Source organism: Chelmon rostratus, chromosome 3, assembly GCF_017976325.1.
Source record: "Chelmon rostratus isolate fCheRos1 chromosome 3, fCheRos1.pri, whole genome shotgun sequence".
Lineage (NCBI taxonomy): Eukaryota > Metazoa > Chordata > Actinopteri > Chaetodontiformes > Chaetodontidae > Chelmon > Chelmon rostratus.
In genome coordinates, this window is record NC_055660.1 from 19,300,887 (window position 1) to 19,322,499 (window position 21,613).

The following is a 21,613-nucleotide window of genomic DNA, read 5'->3' on the forward strand; positions in this document are numbered from 1 at the left end:
CTTCGACCGGTTCCGACCGTCGACTCCACATTAAAAAGAGCAAACGTTTCTGCCTGCAGTTGGACGGATTGATTGAAATCCAGATGAATGTGACTGGTGGGAGGATTGTAACAGATGGGTGTAGTGAGCAAGAAGAGAAGAAACACTCCAACCTGAAAAGAACAGAAGGAACTGAGTGAACATAAAAACCAGCTCAACACTTTGATCTGTTCTAATTTTGTTTTTTTATTTCATGATTTGTTTTTCCATCATAAAGCCCAGAGGACTCTTTAAAAATCTGGTTGAGAGCTCTAAAGGCGTATTTATTGAAAAATAATCTTGTACCCTTTATCTCTGTCCCCTGTCCTCCTCCTCTTTTCTTTTTCATGACCAGAGATGATTGCATTGACCGATGTTGCCTCAGACTTGGGGTTCAGTCTGATAAATGACTCTGCCCATCACTGGAGGAGGGGAGAAAAAGCGAGGGAGATAACCTGGTTGTCCATCATCCTTTGTCCAACTGCAGAGAGGAGATTGGATATTGACCCGAGGTTGCCTTCTCTGGGCCGAGATATTTGAAGTCTCTGTCATGGAATGACACTATAGTCCCAATGCTGACTTTCTCTGCAATCACAAGCCTCTTGAAGTGTGTATTTTCCAACCTAAACCCCTTATTTTTGATGAGGCGCAGCTCCAAAAATTAAATGTTCTGTATCACATCGCCGGTAAACATCTTGCAGACACTATTATCCTGTGGTTGGAGGGTTAATGTGAAATTGTGTTGGTAATAAAGGTATTTGCCCCTGGTTGTAATGCCACCTGATATCATTGGAGCCCTGCTCTAGGAAGTCTTACTGCTTTTTATCTCCAGGTACAGTCGAACAGCTGTTACAACAATTACAGTCAACCAGACATTTCAGGTCTACTTTCAGCTCTTCAAATCCATGCATGCTCCTCATCGTCCTACAGTTACTGTTTTGGGCGGAAAGCTGCCTCTGTGCACCATCAGGTAATTTTGCCACAGCTCTACACCTGTGGGTTCCCTTTCCCCCCCTCCAATCTGTGTCCAATTTTTCTGCGTCTGTCCTTCCCGTGTCCCGTCATTATAGACAGTCTCTGCACAGCGCCACCTGGCCACGGCGGAAGTCCCTGCAGGGGCAAAGGCGTCTGTATTTGGGGGAGTGTCCTGCACAGCTGAAGAGGAGGGGCTCCCGCTGGAGGCCGCACTCCTGCCGTACCACCGAGAAGGCGGGAAGGATGTGGTTGATCTCGGAGTCGACCACCTCGCACTGCACCTCCAACCTGAGGGGTGAAGCAGAGGAGCAGAGGTCTGTATACAACCTAAAATGCCAATTCACTGGGTTTAATCACAGGAAAGACGCTCTTGAGAGGATAAGAAAGTTAGAAAATACACGTAATAAAAGTTTTTTTATTTGAGACAAGAAACAGGAAAGTGAAAATTGGAATAACCTCAAAATAAATGGAAAGTCAGACTGTAGATTCTAATTTAAAAAGAGAATGACGAAATGTTTGGAGGAGAGACTCAAACACCAGCAGGCGTTCTTGTCTCAGAGCTCCAGAAAATGAAGCATCTGAAAGTTTCTGGTTCAACTGCCTGGAGCTGGTACAGTAAACTGAGTAAATACCTGGTGAGGATCAGCCTCACCTGTCCTCAGTGTTCACTCAAATAAGAGAGGTTACCCAGCCAGGCAGTGCAGAAAGGTGCAGATGAAGTGAAACCAGGAGACTTTAAGCTACAGAGCTGTTCTTCTTCTTTGAGAGGATTTGGATTTCTGTGCTGATACATGAACAAATACCAAAAATGACTCGTTTGTTTTCATCTAGTCTCTATATTCCATTGGACATGGGACATGCCTGACAGTGTTTTGGCAGACAGCAGATGGTCTAGCTGAGACAGAGAAATGCACCATTAAGTCGATAATTTGTGATGAGACGTCAAACCATCATAGTTATAATCATCCTAATTTTTGTGGCCATGACAAAAGTCCAAATACTGTGACTGAGGAATTCAAACATTACTGTATCAAAACACATGATGTATTTAATGGTAGAAATCGACCCGCTTCATGCCTCAGGAACATCTCTCTGGGTAAACAGAAGGAGTGCTGCACCTGCTTACTGGGACTAAAGTTTCCATTAAAGTTTGGTTGACAGGCAGTAAGTTTTGTACGTGTGCAGCTTTCAGGTATGCCCCACGAAACTCAGATGGACATTACTCCGGGCTGACTTACCCGTGCAGGGCCTCTTTGTTGTTGATGAAGCGGAAGTGAGCGGGCTCACAGATGAATCCGGCTGAATGGCAAGCCTCCACACAGGACTGGCCCTCTTGTGATACGAGCAGCCTGAGGGAGCTGAGGGGAGGCCAGGCAGGGGGAGCCGTCACATTGGACGCCCAGCCAAGGGCTGTGGAATTGGGCAGGGGCACAAACAGAGGCCCTGTAATCCTGCTCCCACCGGCAGACCCCTGTCTGGAGAGGTTGGCTGGGATGAGGGGAGGCTCTGGGGCACAGAAGTCCTGGAGGTGGAAGATATGGTGGTGAAGTGATGTAGCTCACTAAGAGGAATATTAGAGGAGAAATTCACATTTCAAATTCAAAACGATATTCTCATGCCCATCCCTTCCTAATAGGAATTCAATACATGATGGGAAACAAAATCCACAGTCATCATTGTGCAAAAATATATTCTGGAGTTTATCCGAAGCTACTAGGAAGCTTCAGCAGTCACAGTTAGTCAAACAAGTGAATATCCTCGAAAGTTAGTCTTTTTAGGACCAAATTCCCTTTTTGGGTCTCTTACTGTCTGTTCCAGGGTTAATTGTTGTTATTGGCTGAAACGTGCGAGCCATGTGACTGCTACAGATTATTCCCTTTTCCCTGCCACATCATCACCCACTAACATGATATGCAGTTTGTAAACGCAGGTTCAACAGTCTGTATATAAATGTAACATCAGATACGTTTTTGATGAAAATTGCAAATACTTTTCAGCACATACATCTGTGTATTTCTACTCCATTTATGTACAACAATTAATATTTTTGTGTGCATTCAAAAATATTTAAGTGGAAAAGTCATTTATATATAAATCCTAAAATACTTTCATGAATCCTTCAGTGTGCATTCATTAATACGGACACCAGACCTGAGACAGTGTTTCCTCGCTGAGTCGTGGCAGAAGAACAGTAACACAAAAAGGGGAGTTCATATGAAAAGGACTGCAACTTAAGATGTTTCCTTGATTTGAGCAACTCAAACGTCATAGTGGCTTCAGATAAACTTTGGGGTGTATTTGTGCCCAGAACGACGGCTTCAGGAAGGGATCTCTTTACAGTATCAATAACAGCAGCAGGAGAAGTCGAAACTGCTTCAGTGTTCATCTGAGCGCCTGACTGTTGTTTGAAGACAGACAGATAATGTGAACCTCTCCTTTAGCAGTGTTTTTCCTCTCAGACAGCAAGCGATTACTGCTGTGTCTCCACCTCCACAGCTGCTGGCTAATACTACGGGCTTGTATCATATGCTGCCGAGTGCTGCTGCCCACCTAGTCTAATTTATTCAAAATAGAGCAGGAGGTAGCTGCAAACTGAGGAAAATATAATCAATTAATGTAGCAAGATAAGATAACTGATATCATGAAGTGTTTATATGATGTTACCTGAAGACAATTTTTGTTAATTTATGCATTTGTTCGCTGCTGGGGTGGGGGTATAATTTATCTCTATATGACATTTCAAAGCAGCATGAGGCGAGTTGATTTGTAGAGCACCTTTAAACAACAAACTTTTTTACACATACAGTAGCCACAATATGCTTATAATAAAGGAGTGTGAGGCAAATCAAAAGAAGGTGGTCATTTAGCCGTAACTGCTACAGCAGCCTAGTGTGTCATTAGTACAGTATGAAATAAAAAAACTAAAGAGGGCAATGGTTGACCAACTGTAAGCACTGGTCTGCACTGGTCTGCACTGGTGTCTGTGTCCCTGTAGCAGAGGTTTCTGTGTCCACACCAGCTGACGGACAGGAGCAGTCAAAAGCTGTTGAGAACCCCTCTGCAATTTGTCTGACATCTAGTGTGGGAATATTAAAAAAAAACCCTTTCCTTCATCCCACTCTTCCATCATCATCATGCCCACACTCTTCCTCCTTACTCATCTTTCCTCATTAGTGTCTGTAGACCTTCTGCTTTAGAGCCGGAGGGCAGATATGTGGTTTGTAATGAGAGTTAGCGTGTAGATTAATCATGGGTCTACATACATGGAGTACAGAGACACTGACACACACACACACACAAGCAGAGATACACAATGTTCAGGGTGTTGAATGCACACAGCGATTAAATATTGAGCAGAGAGGGGAGTTTGAGAGCTGGTGAAAAGGATATATGCATGAGCGAGAGGGAGGAGGAGCGACTGAAAGAGAGAACCTCTGCAGGTGTGTGCTTTGTGCAGCGCTCTGTGTTTGTCTTCACATGGACCTCACCTGATGCTGTATGTAAGAATGGACTCTCTCCAGCATCCCCTCACAGGTGTACTCATAAGGCAGATATGGCTCGACCTGAAACACACGAACATTCATCACCCCACTGTTATTGCTAGTTCCATGTTATTTTGCACATATTAAAGTTAACTAATTTTTTTTTTGCTGTCACCTCATTGTTCACACTAATTGCAATAAATTGTCTCTTCTCCTTGTTAATTTCAATAGATGAGTGTTTCTATTGTCGCATTTCTGCAAGGCCTAATCACAGTGTGTCACTGCTTGGAAAGTCATTAGGCTTTATTTGCATACCAATAGATCATCCCCTGCTGTGATGTGTCAGTTGTATAACTAAAGCACACTTTTGATTGGCCTAATTAGAGATGAGCTGGATTCACTATATATGTATTCTTTTGTGTTTCTCGCTGATACCAACAGGTTTAATACAGACTGACAAACTGTCTGGCACAAACTGGATGAATGTAAAATGGCTGCGACTGCAACGGCAGGATTAATACAAATTGAATTAGCTGATTTTAAAAACTGCTTTACACTGTTGATTTATCCTAATTGGAAATCAGCCACAATATAAAAAATGTGAAAGCTTCATGATTGACTGAGTAAACGTTGTCACAGAAGTGTAACAAATGAAAAGACTCCTCCATATTTAACGGCTAACACGAGACTTCAGAGAGATCGAAGCAGCTTGTCTTTACACTCTAATGCAGAAGACCTGCCTTTGTCAATGAAACTCGACTCACTAAATTGCATTTCCGATCTGAAATCAAAGCGGTCTAATGCTCAGCCATGTGTGAAATCAGACTTGGCCCATTTCAAGTGAAAACCACTGAGAAGCAAGTATGCAGGGATGATGCAATTTAAAAAGTTCTGATCAAAGCATTATGTTAATCTACTTTGTAAGCTGGAGCAGAAAGTAAACACGTGGACACATAAGCTTCCCGCAAGAACAATCTAATGTATATAACCGAGTTCCCCCGATTCTTTCTGTCACTTCTCTCATTTAGCATTATTAAACCAGGCAGGGTGACTCAGAGCATGGTCTCATTTGTAGGGGCCACCTCAGGGGTAAAAAGATTGATTTCGTTTTTTTTAAATAAAGACAGTTGACAAAGTTTAAGCCACAAACCAAAAATATACATTTTCATGTGAAACTTTTTAACTGTCAAACTTTTTAATGTGTGGTCTGGAAAATAAGCTTCATCTGCTATTAAGCACATACCAATTCAATCAACTACAGCAAGGAATATTGAACCACAGATCGATCAAACAACACGTCAGAGGAATGAAGGGAGGGAGATTGAAGGACAGAAACCGAAAACTAAAGAGGCAGAAAAGGAGGAGCCGAGGAAGGCCAGGGAATAACGAAACTAAGGTTGAGAAACAAAGAAACAAAGAAAGAGAAAAAGAAAGAGATGAAGGAAGGATTTATTGGAACATGAGGATTTGTTAGCCAGCCAGAGATTGCTTTGTCCTGCATGACTGAACATGAGCCTCTCCTACACACACACACACACACACACACACACACACACACACACACACACACACACACACACACACACACACACACACACACACACACACACACACACACACACACACACACACGTGTATGTTTGAGTGTGCAGATTGAAGTTGATGGCATTAATGTGCAGAGGTACGGCTGAGTGGCTAAGTGCTGATATGTGATCTGTGCAATTCCAGTGTCTCTCCAATTGTGGTTATGTGTTCATGTTTGGATAGATGCAAGAGAAGAATATTATCTGACTGTGTGTGTGTGCGTGTATGTGTGCGTGCGTGTGTGTGTTTGCTGGGGATTGCAGCCCCCAGTGAAGGGTGAAGGGGTCCATCAGCTCTCTCTCAGTGGTCTGACTTTGCAGACAGAGACAGAGCAGTCAGCCACTGCTGCTGAACTGTAGCTCGTCTGACAACACAGACAAGATGCAGAGAGCAGACAGGCACAGGCACAGACAGACAGACAGACAGACAGACACACACACACACACACACACACACACACACACACACACACACACACACACACACATCACTACAGATATCACCTTTCCTCTAATCTCCATGCACACTACTTTCTAATCTGCTAAAGGCACAAACTATTACAGAGTGTTTAAAGGATCATGCAGACAGCTGTCTTCCTGCTGCACATGATCCCTCAGTGCCCTTCATGCAGTTGAGGCTGATGCTTTGTTGGAGCATTACTGTGGCTCGCTCCCTCTGTGAAATACAATATGGAATTAGCTCGATGGCTGAAATGTAGAGAAATAATGCCAAAGCCATGTCATGACTCGTGCTGACATTTGGCAACAGTATCATATGCAACGCTGTAAATATAATTTTGTCAGATGTAAAAATAGCTTCTGAACAACCAAGTTGCTGTAAGCCGACCCCCTATTAGCTTTGTGCTTGTAATGACAAATGGCAGATTTTTTTCTGCAGTTGGTGGGTTCACTCGCAGAGAGAATGCTTTCTCTACACAATTAATTAATGTGCAGAACAAAGGTCCACTGCTTAATCTCTCATTCAAAGTGTCAGTTTCATGCACTTGATGCACCTGCGATCTTAAGGTTTGTAAACATCACTTAGTTTGAGATATAGAAGGTCTATGCAGTGGTTATTTTAGAGCGCAAATTTTGCCTGGTTGCCACATCAGTTGTCCCTTTTAATGAGAACAGACCATGCAGACGTTTAGTCGATCTGGGCTTCACTCTCCCTCTCAATCTTTCTGTTTCTCCGTCCGTATGTTCATCTCTCTATTCTTTTCCCATTCCCCCCCCTTTGTCAAGCTTTCCAGAAAGATTTAATATCCTCGGCTGACTCCTTAATTAACCTCTCTCCCACTCTTGGCGTCCTCATATTCTCTATCAGCCCACATTTCCTGCATGAAAAAGTTCAGCACTTTGTAATATCAGATGGCTACTTACATGCTGGCAAAACGCCACAGTAGATTAAGCTACTGTGCTGTTGTTTAAAAAGCCTTTATCTCAACACGTCACACATTAAGATGCTGGTGACTGATTTGACTGCAGGAGAGGCTGAATGGATAGTGAAGGCTTTTCTTGTTCAATTGAATGTCATTGCCTGACAGCTTAGCTGCATCAGAGGGAATTATATAAGTCCTGTTACACAATTTACAATCTCTTTTCTGGCCTTTGTTATTTACAGTGTGTATTAGTACCTTGGTCCTCACGATTTCCCTGATGGCAGAGTCAAACTCCAGGGAGTTGTTGAAGTCCACCGTCATGACATGAGGTCTGCCGATGTACTGCTCTGCATATGGGTGCTGGGAGGACACCTTCAGAAAACGCACGCACAGCAGCACAGTAAGCCTTAAAGGGTTATCATTGGGAGTCAGATCATCTTGCTTATTCTTAACTTTTTTGCTTACAATGATGGGTATTTGGATTAAAGACATACACTAATTTTACATGTTCAAAAATATATATTTTTTTTCATGATTAAACATGGAAAAGTTTTCTCTAGCGCAATACATTTAGAGCAGAGCTAGCATATCAACTATTTGTAGTGTTTAAAAGATGTTCCTGTGAGGGCTATAAAGAAATTTCTGGGCCAGAAGAATGTGCAATCATTATTAAAAACATATCTACTAATCTAGAACAGTTTGTTCTAGCTTCTTATCAAGCACTAACATGTGCTGTCTGTGCCCACAGTTTGTGCCAGTTCTTTCAAAGGGTTTTGTGATTAATAAAGTTACTCGACAACACAGCTGGAAGTGCAAGGGCCAAAATATTCTCATCAGGGAACGATGGTGAGGAGTAATGAACAATAATGAGCTTACCTCTCTCGACGTGGGTTTGCCTCTGAAGAACTCATGATTGAGGGAGCTGTGAGGTGGGTGGAACTTAGGCTGCAGGAAGATGCAGCCATTGGCTATCGCCTCCAGGGGGGCTGGGCCTTCGTAGGGAAAACCAAACCCAATGAAGAGCTAGAAAAATGATCAGGAATGTTATTTTGTAATTATGGTAATTAACTTCACCATGTCTTTAGATCAGTTAATGCAAGTTGTTGTCTGTGTTTCCGGAGAAGCAGGAGAGAAGAGAGGAAATACAGAATAGAAGCTGCAGACAATGTGTCGGTGTGCACTCAGAATGACACCAGCAGGGATAATTCAGCAGATAAAGGTTGCGTGTAGGCGATATTTTCTTGCCTTGGCCTTGCGCAGCAGTTGCTGTAGCTCATGCTGGGGCAGCAGGCCGTGGTTCTTCACGAAGGCCGGGACCTCCGGAGGTCTCTGGGTCTCGTAATACACTGTGCCGTGGACCTCCATGTACCTGTGGAGAATCTGCAGGAAACCTTCCTTACCCTGCTGGGAGAGGAGGGGAAAAAGATGGGTTGGTGAGATTGAGGGCAAAGGGCGAAGCGAGGAGGGAGTCTGTCAGAAAAGAACAGCATAGAGAAGAGTATGATTAAAGAATGGAAAGTTGTGCTTGTTTTGTCTCTGATCTTTGTGTGAGCTGTTTGCTTTCTGTGTGTGTAGAATGGAAAAATAAAATATCACTGAACCCCTAACAAAATGATTTTGTTGGTGAGTGTGAGAGGTGTGACAATGTCAAATCAAGTCAAACTGACTTACATCGCAGAGTTCATAGAACATGAATACATATTTAAACACCTAGAAAGGAAAATATCATAAAAATGATCATCCCTTGCCCACCCACCAACTTAAACATACCCAACCACACACACCCAAAGAGAGACACAGAGACAGACAGATGGAGAGGGGATGGAGGTCTGAGAGAACAGGTAGGTCTTCAGCCTGCTTTTAAAAGCAGTTGTGGTACATCTTTTATGATCAGACAGTTTGTTCCAGAGAGTGGGCCCTTAGTAACTGAAAGCACCTTCACCAGATTTACCTCTGATCACCTCTGTCTTGTGTTTATTTAACTGCAGAAAGCTATGGCTCATCCAATGTCTAATGTCACTGATACAGCTGACTAGGTCATTTATAGGGCAGAGGTTATCATGTGAGAGTCAAAATACAATTGTGTATAATCAGCATATGAATGCTAAGATATATTGTGTGTCTGTATGACAGAGCCAAGTGGCAGCATTTACAGACTGAACAGTAAGGGGCCAGGAACTGAGCCTTGTGGGACCTCACAGTGAATGTTAATATCGCCAGATTTAAAGTTGTCAAGAGACACAGAGAAAGTCCTGCCGGCTACAAGCAAGAGCGCCAGTTAATGACACAGCCGACAAGCCAACTTAATTTACAAGCCTACAGAGTAACATATCATCATGATGCACGTATCAAAGGATGCTGTCTGGCCAGTAATAATAAAAGCAGGGTCTTTAGATTATTAAATACTTTTATGAGCGCTGTTTCAGGGCTGTGGTTAGTCCTCAAACTGGATTGACACACATTATATAGATTATGATGTGACAGGTATACAGCTGTTTGTAGACCACCTTTTCATGCATTTTAATGAAGAGAAGGGATATTGGAGGTTGGTCTGTAGTTGCTTATCACAGGTTATCACAGTAGTGGTGTAATAATAGCATGCTTGAAGGAAAAGGGGAAGACTTTTGATTGTAAGCTGTTGACAATATTCAGTACATCACATGACAGATAACGAATACACGTTTGAAAAATGTTGTGGGAACTGGGTCAAGGGAGCAGTTGGAGGAGCTTAACTGCTGTATCACCTCTCCCAGATCATTAGAGGCAGTAGGTGAAAAATTATGCATTGCACCCAGGGTGGTATGATGATGATGTACGGGCAGGGACCGGCCAAATCCGATAAAGCAATACTCAAGCTTACTCGTAGCTGTGCATTCGTCTCTGGTTATATTTCTAAGGAATACTAGCATCAAACTCCAGTGTGAGAGAGCCAGAGGAGCACACTTTTAAAGTCAAGGATGAGCATGATGACTGGGAGAACGAAAACCAACCAGCATCAGTTAACAACCAAAACTGAATCATGTGAACAGAGCGTAACCCTGGGCCTGAGTATTGACCAGCTGTCTGGTGTTAAGCAGCTTACTGTATCCTCGTGCTGTGGTGCCCCCCCCCCCCCCCCCGACACACAGCTGTAATTTGAGGCTGTTGCGATCGATAGCTTCCTCTGTGAGGATTTTCCCAGCCAATTAGGAGATTAGCTCAAGCGCTAAGTGCAGCAGACAACATGAATTAGCAGAAGGAGAAACACAGGCGTAGAAGAGAGCAGATTCCATATACTGCAACAGCAGCTCTCTCTCTCTCTGTCTCTGCATGTACAAGCTAACTCTCTCAACATTGGATTAGGACTAGTAGTAAGTATGATCTGCTGTGCTGGTTTTGTACCCTCTTCTCATTTTTTGTAATGCAGAACATAGTTTGCAGGACATTAACACGTTGAATTCAATTTGCTTGTTTGTTGAAAAAAAATGTCTGCCGAGCCTCACCATCCCCACTGCTTCTATGTCACATATGTGGTTTACAAAGAAAATGGTGGCAGATGGACACGAGATTCTTGTTAATTTTAGAAACAACGGGTCCTTAATTTCAGACAGAGGCGGACAAAAGCGTCTTCTCATTTAAGCTTAAAACGCTGAAATAATAGGTATAAATAAGGTGGGAGCAATGTGGCTCTGAATTAGCCACATTAGCAAAGCTATGCTCCCAAACATTTCATTTGTAAGAAACTGAATTGCTGTTTTTGTGGGATGCAAAACTTACATCCTTCAACAGCCTGGCTGCCTGACTAGTGATTATACCTTCTGACAAGATGACTGTTGTAGATGAAACTCGAGGAGTGATAGCTGTCCTGTGAACACTGAAATGCATTTGAGTGCACTTGTGAATTTGTGACAAGTAGCTTGTCATAAATCAATTTTCTGGATAAAAGCCTGACAATATCTGTGTTTGAATAAATGCTTTTGTGTATTCCTTGACATGTTGAAAGCTCAGAGTAACTTCTTTTTGCATGTACATATAGGCTGTGAGATGGACAGAACAGGAATATGTGGTGAAAGTAACAGGCTCTTACCTGAAGCTAATGAGCATGCAGCCGGATACGCCCCAACAGAAAGAAGCAGACAGGGAGAGGGAGGGAGAGAGAGAGGTAGGGAGGAGAAAATTAAATCAGATAAAAATGTAGATAGACAACAATAGGGAAAACAATGAATGAGGCATTTTCTGCCTTTTCACCAGGCTTCTGCAGATTACAGTATTGTGCTTTTATAACCCCTCATCTCTCTTCTGTGCTTGTCTCCCTCACAAGCTGTGACTGTAAAGAAATCCAGGGAATTGTATGGACAGATGGTGGAAAGCAATGGCGGCAAACAACATCTTTATAATCATTTTAACAATGGAGGAACAACTGTGCCCCTCTGCAGTGTGCAGGGGAACAGGGAGACAGCTTTTGAGAGGAAAACTGCCTGTAAATTAAAGCTGTACAAATGTGTATATAGAGCCACAAGAAGCAGCGCCGTAATGGTGCAAACAGCGGGGTGTGCAAAATGCTGCCACTGGATTTCTCTGTGAACACTGCAGAACATTGTTGAGGGGGTACTGTGTGTGCATGTGTGTGTGTGCGTGTGTGTGTGTGTGTGAGTCTGCATGTCTCGATGTTGAAAGAGACTGTATGAAGAATTCAGATTTTAATCTGAACTCATCTCATTTTTTAATTTAACAGAGCAACATACAGTTAAACCTTTCCATGCATGTGTTTCCATGCATTACATGCATTATACTGCTGTATATTGTCCACATACAGTACAAAGATGTGTGCATTAGGGTACGTGTATGTGCACATGATTACAAACGTACATTTGTGTGTGCTTTGCTGCATGTATATGAGTCACTACCTTCCACATGCTGGCCTCCTTCCCGTACACGACAGCCATGTTGTTCACTTTGTTCTGCTGGATGCTCCTCTTCGCTGTCTCATTCAGCTCCTCCGAAACGAAGCCCATGAATGAGTTGTCTGGTGTGTGAGCTGAATGTGTGTATGCGTTTGTGTAAGTGGAAAAGGAAGGCAGGATGGTAGTACAGACAGAGAGAAGGAAAGTTTGTTGTGAGTAAGAGACAGAGAGGAAAGGCAGAAAAAGAGCAATACATCCTTGTTTGTTTCGGTTCAATAGAGTCAGAGTGATTATTGGTTTCCTAAGTATTATAAATTGTGACTGTCATAAAGCCAGCTGCTGTTGGCTATTTGTGATGGCTATGAAAGTACTAAAGTGGAACGGTTTTCCAAGTATTGACTTTAAGTTTATAATCAAACCCAACCATATCCAGGATTTTACAGCTATTTCCTCTTGTGGAATTACTTTTCCAAACCAACTAGTTCTGGATTTTTTGCAGTACACATCCTTATATCTTGAATAAAAGTAGTAAACTATGGCTGTTCCTCCTGAGTCAGTCACACTAGCTCAGGACAGTGGGAAAGGTGGGCGTCTACAGTAGGCCACATATTGACGTTATGATGATCCTGCTGCAGAGTGCAACTAAGGCTGAAAGGTCACCGAAACTGTTCAGAACTGAATATGAGAAAAGCAGAAAGTTAAGTTGTCAATGTTTCAGACAAGACAGACAACAAGGAGGGCTTGCAAAACAGCCGATCAGACATATTGTGTAGCATGAAACAGAAGAAGAAAAAGCAAAGAAATAAAGAACAGATAATAGCTTGAAGGGACATTAGAAGCTGTGGTGGTGCTGAAAATAGCTGCATCAGACACATTATTCTAAATGAATGTGAACAAGCAGCCACACCTGTCAAAGAAAGTGAAAACACTGAATTGGATTCATTTTTATCATTTTTAGAATGACTGTCAAAACTGATGACAGATCTGTGTGTGTGTGTGTGTGTGTGTGTGTGACAGTTATGAGTTTTAACTTTCATGTTTTGAAGTAAAATACAAAAGATGCTGCAGGATATGACGGGTATGAGGGTATGAATGCTTAAAAAGTCCTATTTAAAACGTGATGTGTAAATCAATATTATCAGCTCCGTAATACATGCATCAATATGCTGACAGTGTGTATAGTATGTTATAAAAGATGAAAAACAAATGAAATGCAGATGTTTTAAGACTGGGGAAGTGGTTTTGGTTCTTACGGAACATGGTCATGTACTGCCGGGCGTTGAGGTTCCAGTAGCCCCAGTTGGTCCGGTAGCCGTGCAACGTTGCGTACTCCTCATGATTGTAAGCTGGCTCCGTCCCAAACGTGTCGATCACACGAATGTGACATCTGTAAGACACAGAACAGCCACTTTGAAACACAACATCCCTGTTGCCTCCTATGTACAAAATACACCTGGAACACACTGCTTTAACATCCCTGTGGATAAGCTATATATAAACACTTTACTCACTTACAAACAACATTTATAACAGGTCAGCGATAACCTGAATAACATAGGTTTAAGCAGCTGTAAGTGCTGATTTGTATTATTATTTGTCACCAACTATGTTTTCACATGTATGTAATTACAGCTTTGTTACGTTGTATTATCAAGTAACTATAACTGTTCATACAATAGTTCCAAATGCTTCAATATGGAGTCATAATTGTTGACAAAACCCTAATAGGCACTATAATGTCCTTGTATTTGCTTGTAAGTACATCACAAAGTGTTTTAATTACGATGATTAACAAAACCATAATAGGCTTTGGTTAAAATAAAGCAAAATATCAACAAACACTGTGCAGAAAAAATGGTGAATCTTAAGCCTGAGTACTTATACTGTATTTACTAACTATATGAAGGATATTTAGACCATAGCTACAGAAAATTAAGTCTTCTGTGTATGTTGTGCTTCACTTTACTTCTCTCTCATTTTCTGTGCAGTTTGTTAATGACTTCCCCTGCACTAACTTGTAATTTTATGAGAATTACACACATTTCCTGTGGTCCACCTGAGGAAATTTTATGTCTTTCTGGGCTGCAATCTTGAATCACAACATTTTAATTTCTTGATCATGATTTCAGACAAATCTGAGCCCTGCCTCACTTCCAGGGTATACATGGAGTGTTATCCCTGGTGCTTACAATTACACACATGGTTAACACAGATTGTGAGCACAAACTGAATGCATTGCCGTGCACTTTCACGTTAGTAAATCTGGCCTTGTGTGGTATAAATAATTCTGTTTTCTCCCTTGACAAATGGTGGAATGACAGAAAATCATTGACACATGCCACACAAAATAGTAGCAATACAGTAACTCAAATAGTAATACTGCAGGGTTGTGCAGAGTGGAAAAAAAGTTAAAAAAAAAAAAAAATATGGAGTAGAAGCCAAAAACTAAGAACAGCAACCAACAGTTTTGCTTGCAAGTTGCCAAGCGCAGTGTGGGAGGTTTGACAGGAATAACAGAAAAAAAAAAAAAAATCACTAAGGTTTAGAGGTTGGCGCTGTGATAAGGCACTGATAGGGTTTCCAGGTGAATGCTTAGTAGCACAACACTGAAGCACTGAGGCTGGATATCAGCACACATAACACAATCAAACAGACATACATCACATGCATGTGCTCTCTAACACAGCTGTACAAGCACACACACACACACACACACACACACACACACACACACACACACACACACACACACACACACACACACACACAGCTTACTTTGTCTGTAGCAGTGAATGCGTTCAATTTGGCCAGTCTGTGAGCTCGGGGGGATTAACAAGTGCTAAAGGTGGCAGAGTCCACTACCTCAGCTCTGAGACTCTTTCTTGGCAGATAACTGTATGTCTGTGTGTGAGTGTGTGTGTGTGTGTGTGTGTGTGTGTGTGTGTGTGTGTGTGTGTGTGTGTGTGTGTGTGTGTGTGAAAGTGAATGAGTGAGATGGTCGAATAACATTCTTTATTAAAAAAAGTCACTTAACGCTTTCCTGGCACACCACTGTCCATACTAACATTCTCATATATTGAATAAATGACGTTCTGTGTTTTATCCTTTCACTGTTTCCCTCACTATGCGTTTCTTCTTGTATTTTAGTCTGTGAACTCCAATATTTCCTGGAATTATTGTTCAGAAACTGCAATAACAACCATGAAGTGGTTTTAATAAATAAATAAATATGTAAATTAAATTGAGAACCAATTTGTTTGATAAACATGGAATTAGAGGTAGGTGCAGTACAACAATAGTGCAGTCAGTACATGTTACGTTGAATTGGTACACTGCTTTGGTAAAATGGCTAGAAGTCATTATAAAATTCTCTAACGTTCAGTGTTCACAGTTTGATTAAAGACAGGGTCTTTTGGTGATTGTTTATACATTTTCAGGAGTTTTAAACAAGAATATTCCTCTGAGCAACACCCCAGTCTTGTTTGACACTTTTGAGATATTTCTGTCATTGACTGCAGTGATATATCTTGGAAAGAAGCTTATAAAAACAGGCTTATCTGCAAGAGTCAAAAAACATGCATTTATCTGTGTAGCCTTGTTTTGAGGCACGAAGGATGACACTCTGCAGAAACTGTTGCATGTCTATCTGTAAGGGTCAAAGAAAGATGATGATGAATTATTAATAACAAATGTTAGTTTCACTTGTCTGTGCCCTGTCTCCCTCTCTTCAACCTGTGCTATCACATAGCGCCAGCTCCGAAACGGTGAAAATGTTTCTGCGCACAGATAAGAGTTCCCGAAGGGAGGGAAAAAAGAAGGAGTGGAAGAGGAGGGGATAAGCAGAGGAGTAGCTGAGCTGAATATCTATCGGCAGATCAGAGCATGGGGCTAATCTGGGTTAAACGGCTGCTCAGTAAGGCTCAACAGTCTTCTGGGCGAGGGGAATACAGCAGGGTGGTGTGTCATCCACGGTTTCAGCTTTAGCTATGGGGAGTAAGAAGAACTGGACCATGACACTTTAACTTCAGGTACGGTTCAAGCCCCAAAGGGCAGAACCTTATTGTGTTTATTTTGTTTGTATTTTATTATGTCATTGTTATTATTATTTTTTCTGTTGCAATGGCTCAAATTGCTGTGCTTAAATGAGGTAGAAACACGAAACTGGGCCTCATAACTGGAAAGGACGTGCATGTGCTTCCCAAGAAATTTGAGCCCAGAACCAGATGGTGGCGCTGTAATGAAGGACCAAATATTCTGTTCTAAAAAGTCCACGTCCCTCACAGTGTGAATCTGAATGACTTGAAAGTGGATACAGATTTCCAGCTTAGTGTGTTCACAAAAAAGCCTCTTAGACCATAAAAGTCCTTCAAAATTAATTTTCTTCCATTTTGAAATGTTTTAAAAGCAATAACAGGAATAGAACTTGTTTATTACAAAATCAGCGAAAAACATGGGCACTGCAAACCAAATGTGGTGAGGCTCAGTGGGAAAATGTTTAGGAATAGGACGGTGGAACTTTGAATGCATGATAATTGACATGCTGCAGGCTTTGTGATGAGGAAACACATGTGCGAATGGTCTCGTTCCTTGCTCAAACAGAATTAAACTGGCTAAAGTGACTTTGCTCACCTTTGTGAAGCCTTGTTGATGCTCGCAGCTTTAATTTTGAGCAACGGAGCTGCTTCCTTCTGGTGATTGCCCTGGGTTAGGCTCAGAACTGCTGCACACAGCTTTATTTTTAAGGTGTTTTTACTATTATGCTTTACGTGACCTTATGAACAGCTAAAAAATAAACACAGCCATCTATCAAAAACACGCTGAACCCAAGCAGAATCTTTTTTACATGTAAAAACAGATGCACACAATGTTGGTTATATTCAATCACAGCTCCTCAAACACTGAGGTATACAGACGTGTTGGCCGTTTGGCAAAACACATACACTGCCGACATAAAGAATAATTTACCAAATTATTTACAGTTGACTTAAAGAACGCTGCATCAGTATCAAGACACTGGGACTTTGTTTTAGTTGAAGGTCAACAAAAGAAACTGATAACAGTTGTGATAGAGTACTTCATCATTGACACTGGTGACATATGTATTAGCTTTAACACAGTAGTTGCACCTCAGGACATGTAGCAGTTTTAGTGTTCAGGAGATTAGTGCCTTAGTGACTCCAAATTGCAGTGATGGGTACAATACTACTTGTTCCATCTATCACTTATCCTCCATTACTTTAGCAGATGCTGTGCTTACTCACTATGCCACACCCATTAGCCTGCCCTAGACTTAGCAAAGTAGAACCACTTGAGTGTATGCTTGTTGTTCTGTGGAACTCCAACCATGGTGTTTTTTTTTTTCTTAAATGTCTTCATTTCAGTTGAAACCAGGGTCACCATAGTTGGGGAAAACTGTGAACGATATGAGGATACAAAGCTGGAAAGAAGTCCATGAACATGCCGTGGATTATAGATATTAGTGATATCAGAGGAGCTGCTGAAGTGGTTTAAGGGGCGTAAAGGCTGTGCCCCAGACAGCACAATTTTTAACACAAAAGTCCTTCAAAAGCCAGATCATTCTTTGATACATCGCGAAACGTGGATTTTTTTTAAATAGTTCCCCTTGAAAATGAAGCAACAGTCATTTATTGTTACATGGGGCGGCAAAAGACATTAACAACTGTGTTGTGGAGGTCATTATCTGACCACGGAGACATATTCTTGAAGAGTTAAAGTGAGTGTGAGCGAGATGACAACTTTACAATAATCAAAACAGACAAGTAGCTACTGATATCTCTATGAAACTTGCTCTTTTATTAACCTAAATTGTTAGTGATGTTTCCCCAAGAGTCAGCGGGCTCCAGGGAAGTGAAGCCACTCTTAGCTTGTCTTGCATCTTAGTAAGGAGGTGTTTTTTTATTTGTTTTTTTGCAGGCCTTCCCCTGGATATCGTACCCAAACCGCCTCTATCAGAGCAGTAAATTCAGCATGCTGAGGAAATCAATATGCCAGTCCTGTTATCTGATGAGTGGGCGCACATGCACTGACACAACCTTGTACACACACACACACACACACACACACACACACACACACACACACACACACACACACACACACACACACACACACACACACACACACACACACAAACAGCAACACACCCGACAGGACAGCACTGTGTTGTCCAGGCATAATAAATGAATGTGGATGTCGGTAGGAACATAAAACAAAAGTAATTAAAGGGAGCTGAAGGGCCTCAAAGCTCAGAGCAGTTGATTAATGATGTCTTTCCGTGCACAGGGTTCAGCTCGACTGGTCTAACCCCTGACTAGGCTAGAGAGAGAGGGAGGGGGGTGGGGGGATTGGGGGGATGGGGGAGAGGACAGGTGCATGGGTATGTCATTGACCTGCCCAAAACCTCTGGGGTAGAGTGCAATAGCTGGGTTAAGATAAATGGATGAAGAGGCTGCCTGATAGGGAAATACTGAATAAAGGGAAATAGAAACAGAAATGCAGCTGTACAGATCAATACAAATGATTTGTGTGCCTTACTTATCATACACCTGACTGTAAATTTGAGTGAATTTTTAAAGCTTGTAGTATGTTAACAAACATGCAATTCCACAAAGATTTGACCGTCCTGGGCATTCGTCTTTATATATTTGAAATCACTTTGATGCATCCTCTCGTGGAAGTGAGGACTGATGTTCCAGGTGGCGTCTGCATTGCTGAGACATTCAGATAATTCCTTCACCGTGAGCTTTTGCGGGTGAACAAAAGACCATCTCTTACTAGCACTAAAAGTCACATTCTGTTAGGGAAAGCAGAAATCGCGTCTCGGAGCGGTAATGATGGAGCGGAGAACCGCTGACCTCAGCATGCAATTAGGTGCAGACTGCTAGCCGAGTGGCATCCTGTCTGGGTGGAATTGTGGGATTTTGTGCGTGTGTGTGAGAGGGAGACAAATTGTGAGAAGGGGGGAGACAGCAAAACAGGTTTTGTGCTGGGAAAATAGCTCCTCAGCCCACCCGTAATGCATTTCTCTCACTCTCTCATAATTGGATTTTAAAAATACATGGAGCGGCCCTTTTTATGTGGTGTCAAGTTGACTCCAGACACGTTCCACACTTTTGTGGTATCTCTCTTTCTCTGCTCTCTTGTTTCTCCTTTGTTGCCATCTCTCCACACGCCTTCACTGTTTTATCTCTCCCTCTTTCCTGTCTTTGTTTCACTTTCACATGGCCTCGCACTCACATATGCCCTCTCCTCTGTCATGTTTCATAGTTTCTTCTTTGTACTGGGAACAACATCAAGGAAAGCAAAATGGCCACACATTCGGCGGGCGGGGGGGCACGCAAAGACGCCAATTTATCGGACCAGGAAATATGAGAGTGGGACAGAGGGGGGTGGCTGCAAGCTGTTTTTAAGGGGCTGCAGAGGACAAGGCTCAAACTAGACTTTCAATTTTATGTTTTTCTGAGGCTACAACAGGCAGGACCTCTGAAGATAATATGGGCTTGTGTTGCTGTGCTCTGCAGGGTTGTGCAGCTTATTTTTCTTTCCAAATGCACTGTGGCCCTTTAAATTCTTGTTTTGTGTATCTCTTTACTGTTTTGTTGCCTCGGTCTCATGGCTGTCATGGCCTACTTTCCAAGTTATTCCATATATTTGTAGCGATGCCAAAAGCCATTAAACACACTTTTGTAACAGCACAAAAAAACCTTTCAGCCTGTTTTCTTTTTAATGTCTCACTAACGTTCCTTCTTTCTCATGACGCAGATGTCCTCTGTTTTTTGTCTCTTTTTCTTTCTGTGTTTAATCACCACCCTCCTGTTGACAGTGGGCCTCTGAGTGCAATAATAAGCTGTGGAAACAGGGTTTGATTGGAAATTGGTGCAACACATGAACCGGTGCTTACGGGTGTGTTCATGTACATGTGTGGGGGGTTGATTGGTACATGTGTGCCGCTGTGCAAGCATGGTGAGTTGTCAATATCTCATAAACCTCCAATATGGTACCACATGTGCTATTTATCTTGTTCTTGCTGTGCAGGGTAATGGTGTATGACAGGTGGCGCACGGGCAGTTTGTGTGTGTGTGTAGCGTGTTGTGAAGTTGTTCCATTATATCCGAACATGTAAGATCATGTGGTTGTCATATTGTGCATTTTAAGTTCTCTAACTGGTTGGAGATAAATAGATGAAGGGAGATAGTGTATGTATATATGTGTGTGTGTGTGTGTGTGCGCGCGCAAAAGTGTCTGACAGGGTGTGTGAATTTAACAAGCTGAATAAGTTACAGTCAGACATCTGGACAGAGACATGTACACCTTATTACCGGCAATAATTAATCCATAAACACAGCCAATAAACTGACTTGACTGCTTGGAAAATTGCTGACACATGCGCGCGCACGCCCACACACACACACACACACACACACACACACACACATACATGCACACACACACAAACACACATAAGAATATACGCAGGTAAAGCAGCACACACACAGAGACACAGTGGGCAAATGGAGCTACAAGCAAAAGTACATCCACTAACTTGTGTTTCTTGAGAGAAAGGCCCATGTGTTGCTTCATCTGCTGCAGGCCGTGGTAGTCAGTGTAGATGAGGTCAAAGGGCAGCGGGCCGGTCAGTGGGCAACTGCCTCTGCCTGGGGGCACACCGAGGAACCTGCAGCACAAACACACAAATACAAACACAGAGTTAAGACAAGCAGAGGAACGTGACAGACAGTATTTTCTGGAGTGAATCTGAACTTCAGCTCTGCCGAGCCACAAGAGCATCCAAGCATGTATTATTAACTTGGACAAAAACACTCTGGTTTTGCTACAAAAAGGAACGGTAAAAGGAAAGTGTACGCACAGTACAGAAGTGTGTGCTGGGAGTCAAATGCATTCATCGGCATGTGAATAAAAGGTGTCATATTTATCTTTTATTAAATGAAAGGTTTGAAAAGCTTTTCTGCCTCATCTTGGGTCATCTGTCAACCGGAACAACCAGAATAATAGAGAGCTGAGTTCAGTTCAGCCACATACAGCGGATAATTAGCCAGAATGGAAGTCTACAGTCCACATTTTCACTAATTATTGCTGCTGTGCCACAATCAGATACATGTGTTGGCCATTTTCTCTTGAGTCTGATGGTTTGCGGACAAATGCTATTGTAACAAGTACAATCTAGGCAATGTGCAGGTCAGAAATGTGTTCTCATTGCGCTGCATTTTCAATGACTATAATAATCTCATAATGAGCCTGTTTTTTCTGCC

At 42.2% G+C, this 21,613-nt stretch overlaps 1 protein-coding gene across 1 annotated transcript in view; it reads right to left on the reverse strand.

Moving 5' to 3' along the window:
- Positions 1–217: 217 nt before the first annotated feature.
- The window catches only part of LOC121604556 (alpha-1,6-mannosylglycoprotein 6-beta-N-acetylglucosaminyltransferase B-like), a 111,284-nt gene continuing 89,888 nt past the window's right edge, over positions 218–21,613 (reverse strand). Inside the window, exons 9-17 of the mRNA XM_041934106.1 lie at positions 20,887–21,018; positions 13,577–13,710; positions 12,327–12,457; positions 8,686–8,841; positions 8,317–8,463; positions 7,696–7,812; positions 4,482–4,556; positions 2,232–2,515; positions 218–1,281 (exon numbers count right to left, since the gene is read on the reverse strand). Coding sequence (XP_041790040.1) covers positions 1,083–1,281; positions 2,232–2,515; positions 4,482–4,556; positions 7,696–7,812; positions 8,317–8,463; positions 8,686–8,841; positions 12,327–12,457; positions 13,577–13,710; positions 20,887–21,018 — 1,375 coding nt within the window. The 3' untranslated portion in view covers positions 218–1,082. The remainder of the gene's footprint in view (positions 1,282–2,231; positions 2,516–4,481; positions 4,557–7,695; positions 7,813–8,316; positions 8,464–8,685; positions 8,842–12,326; positions 12,458–13,576; positions 13,711–20,886; positions 21,019–21,613) is intronic.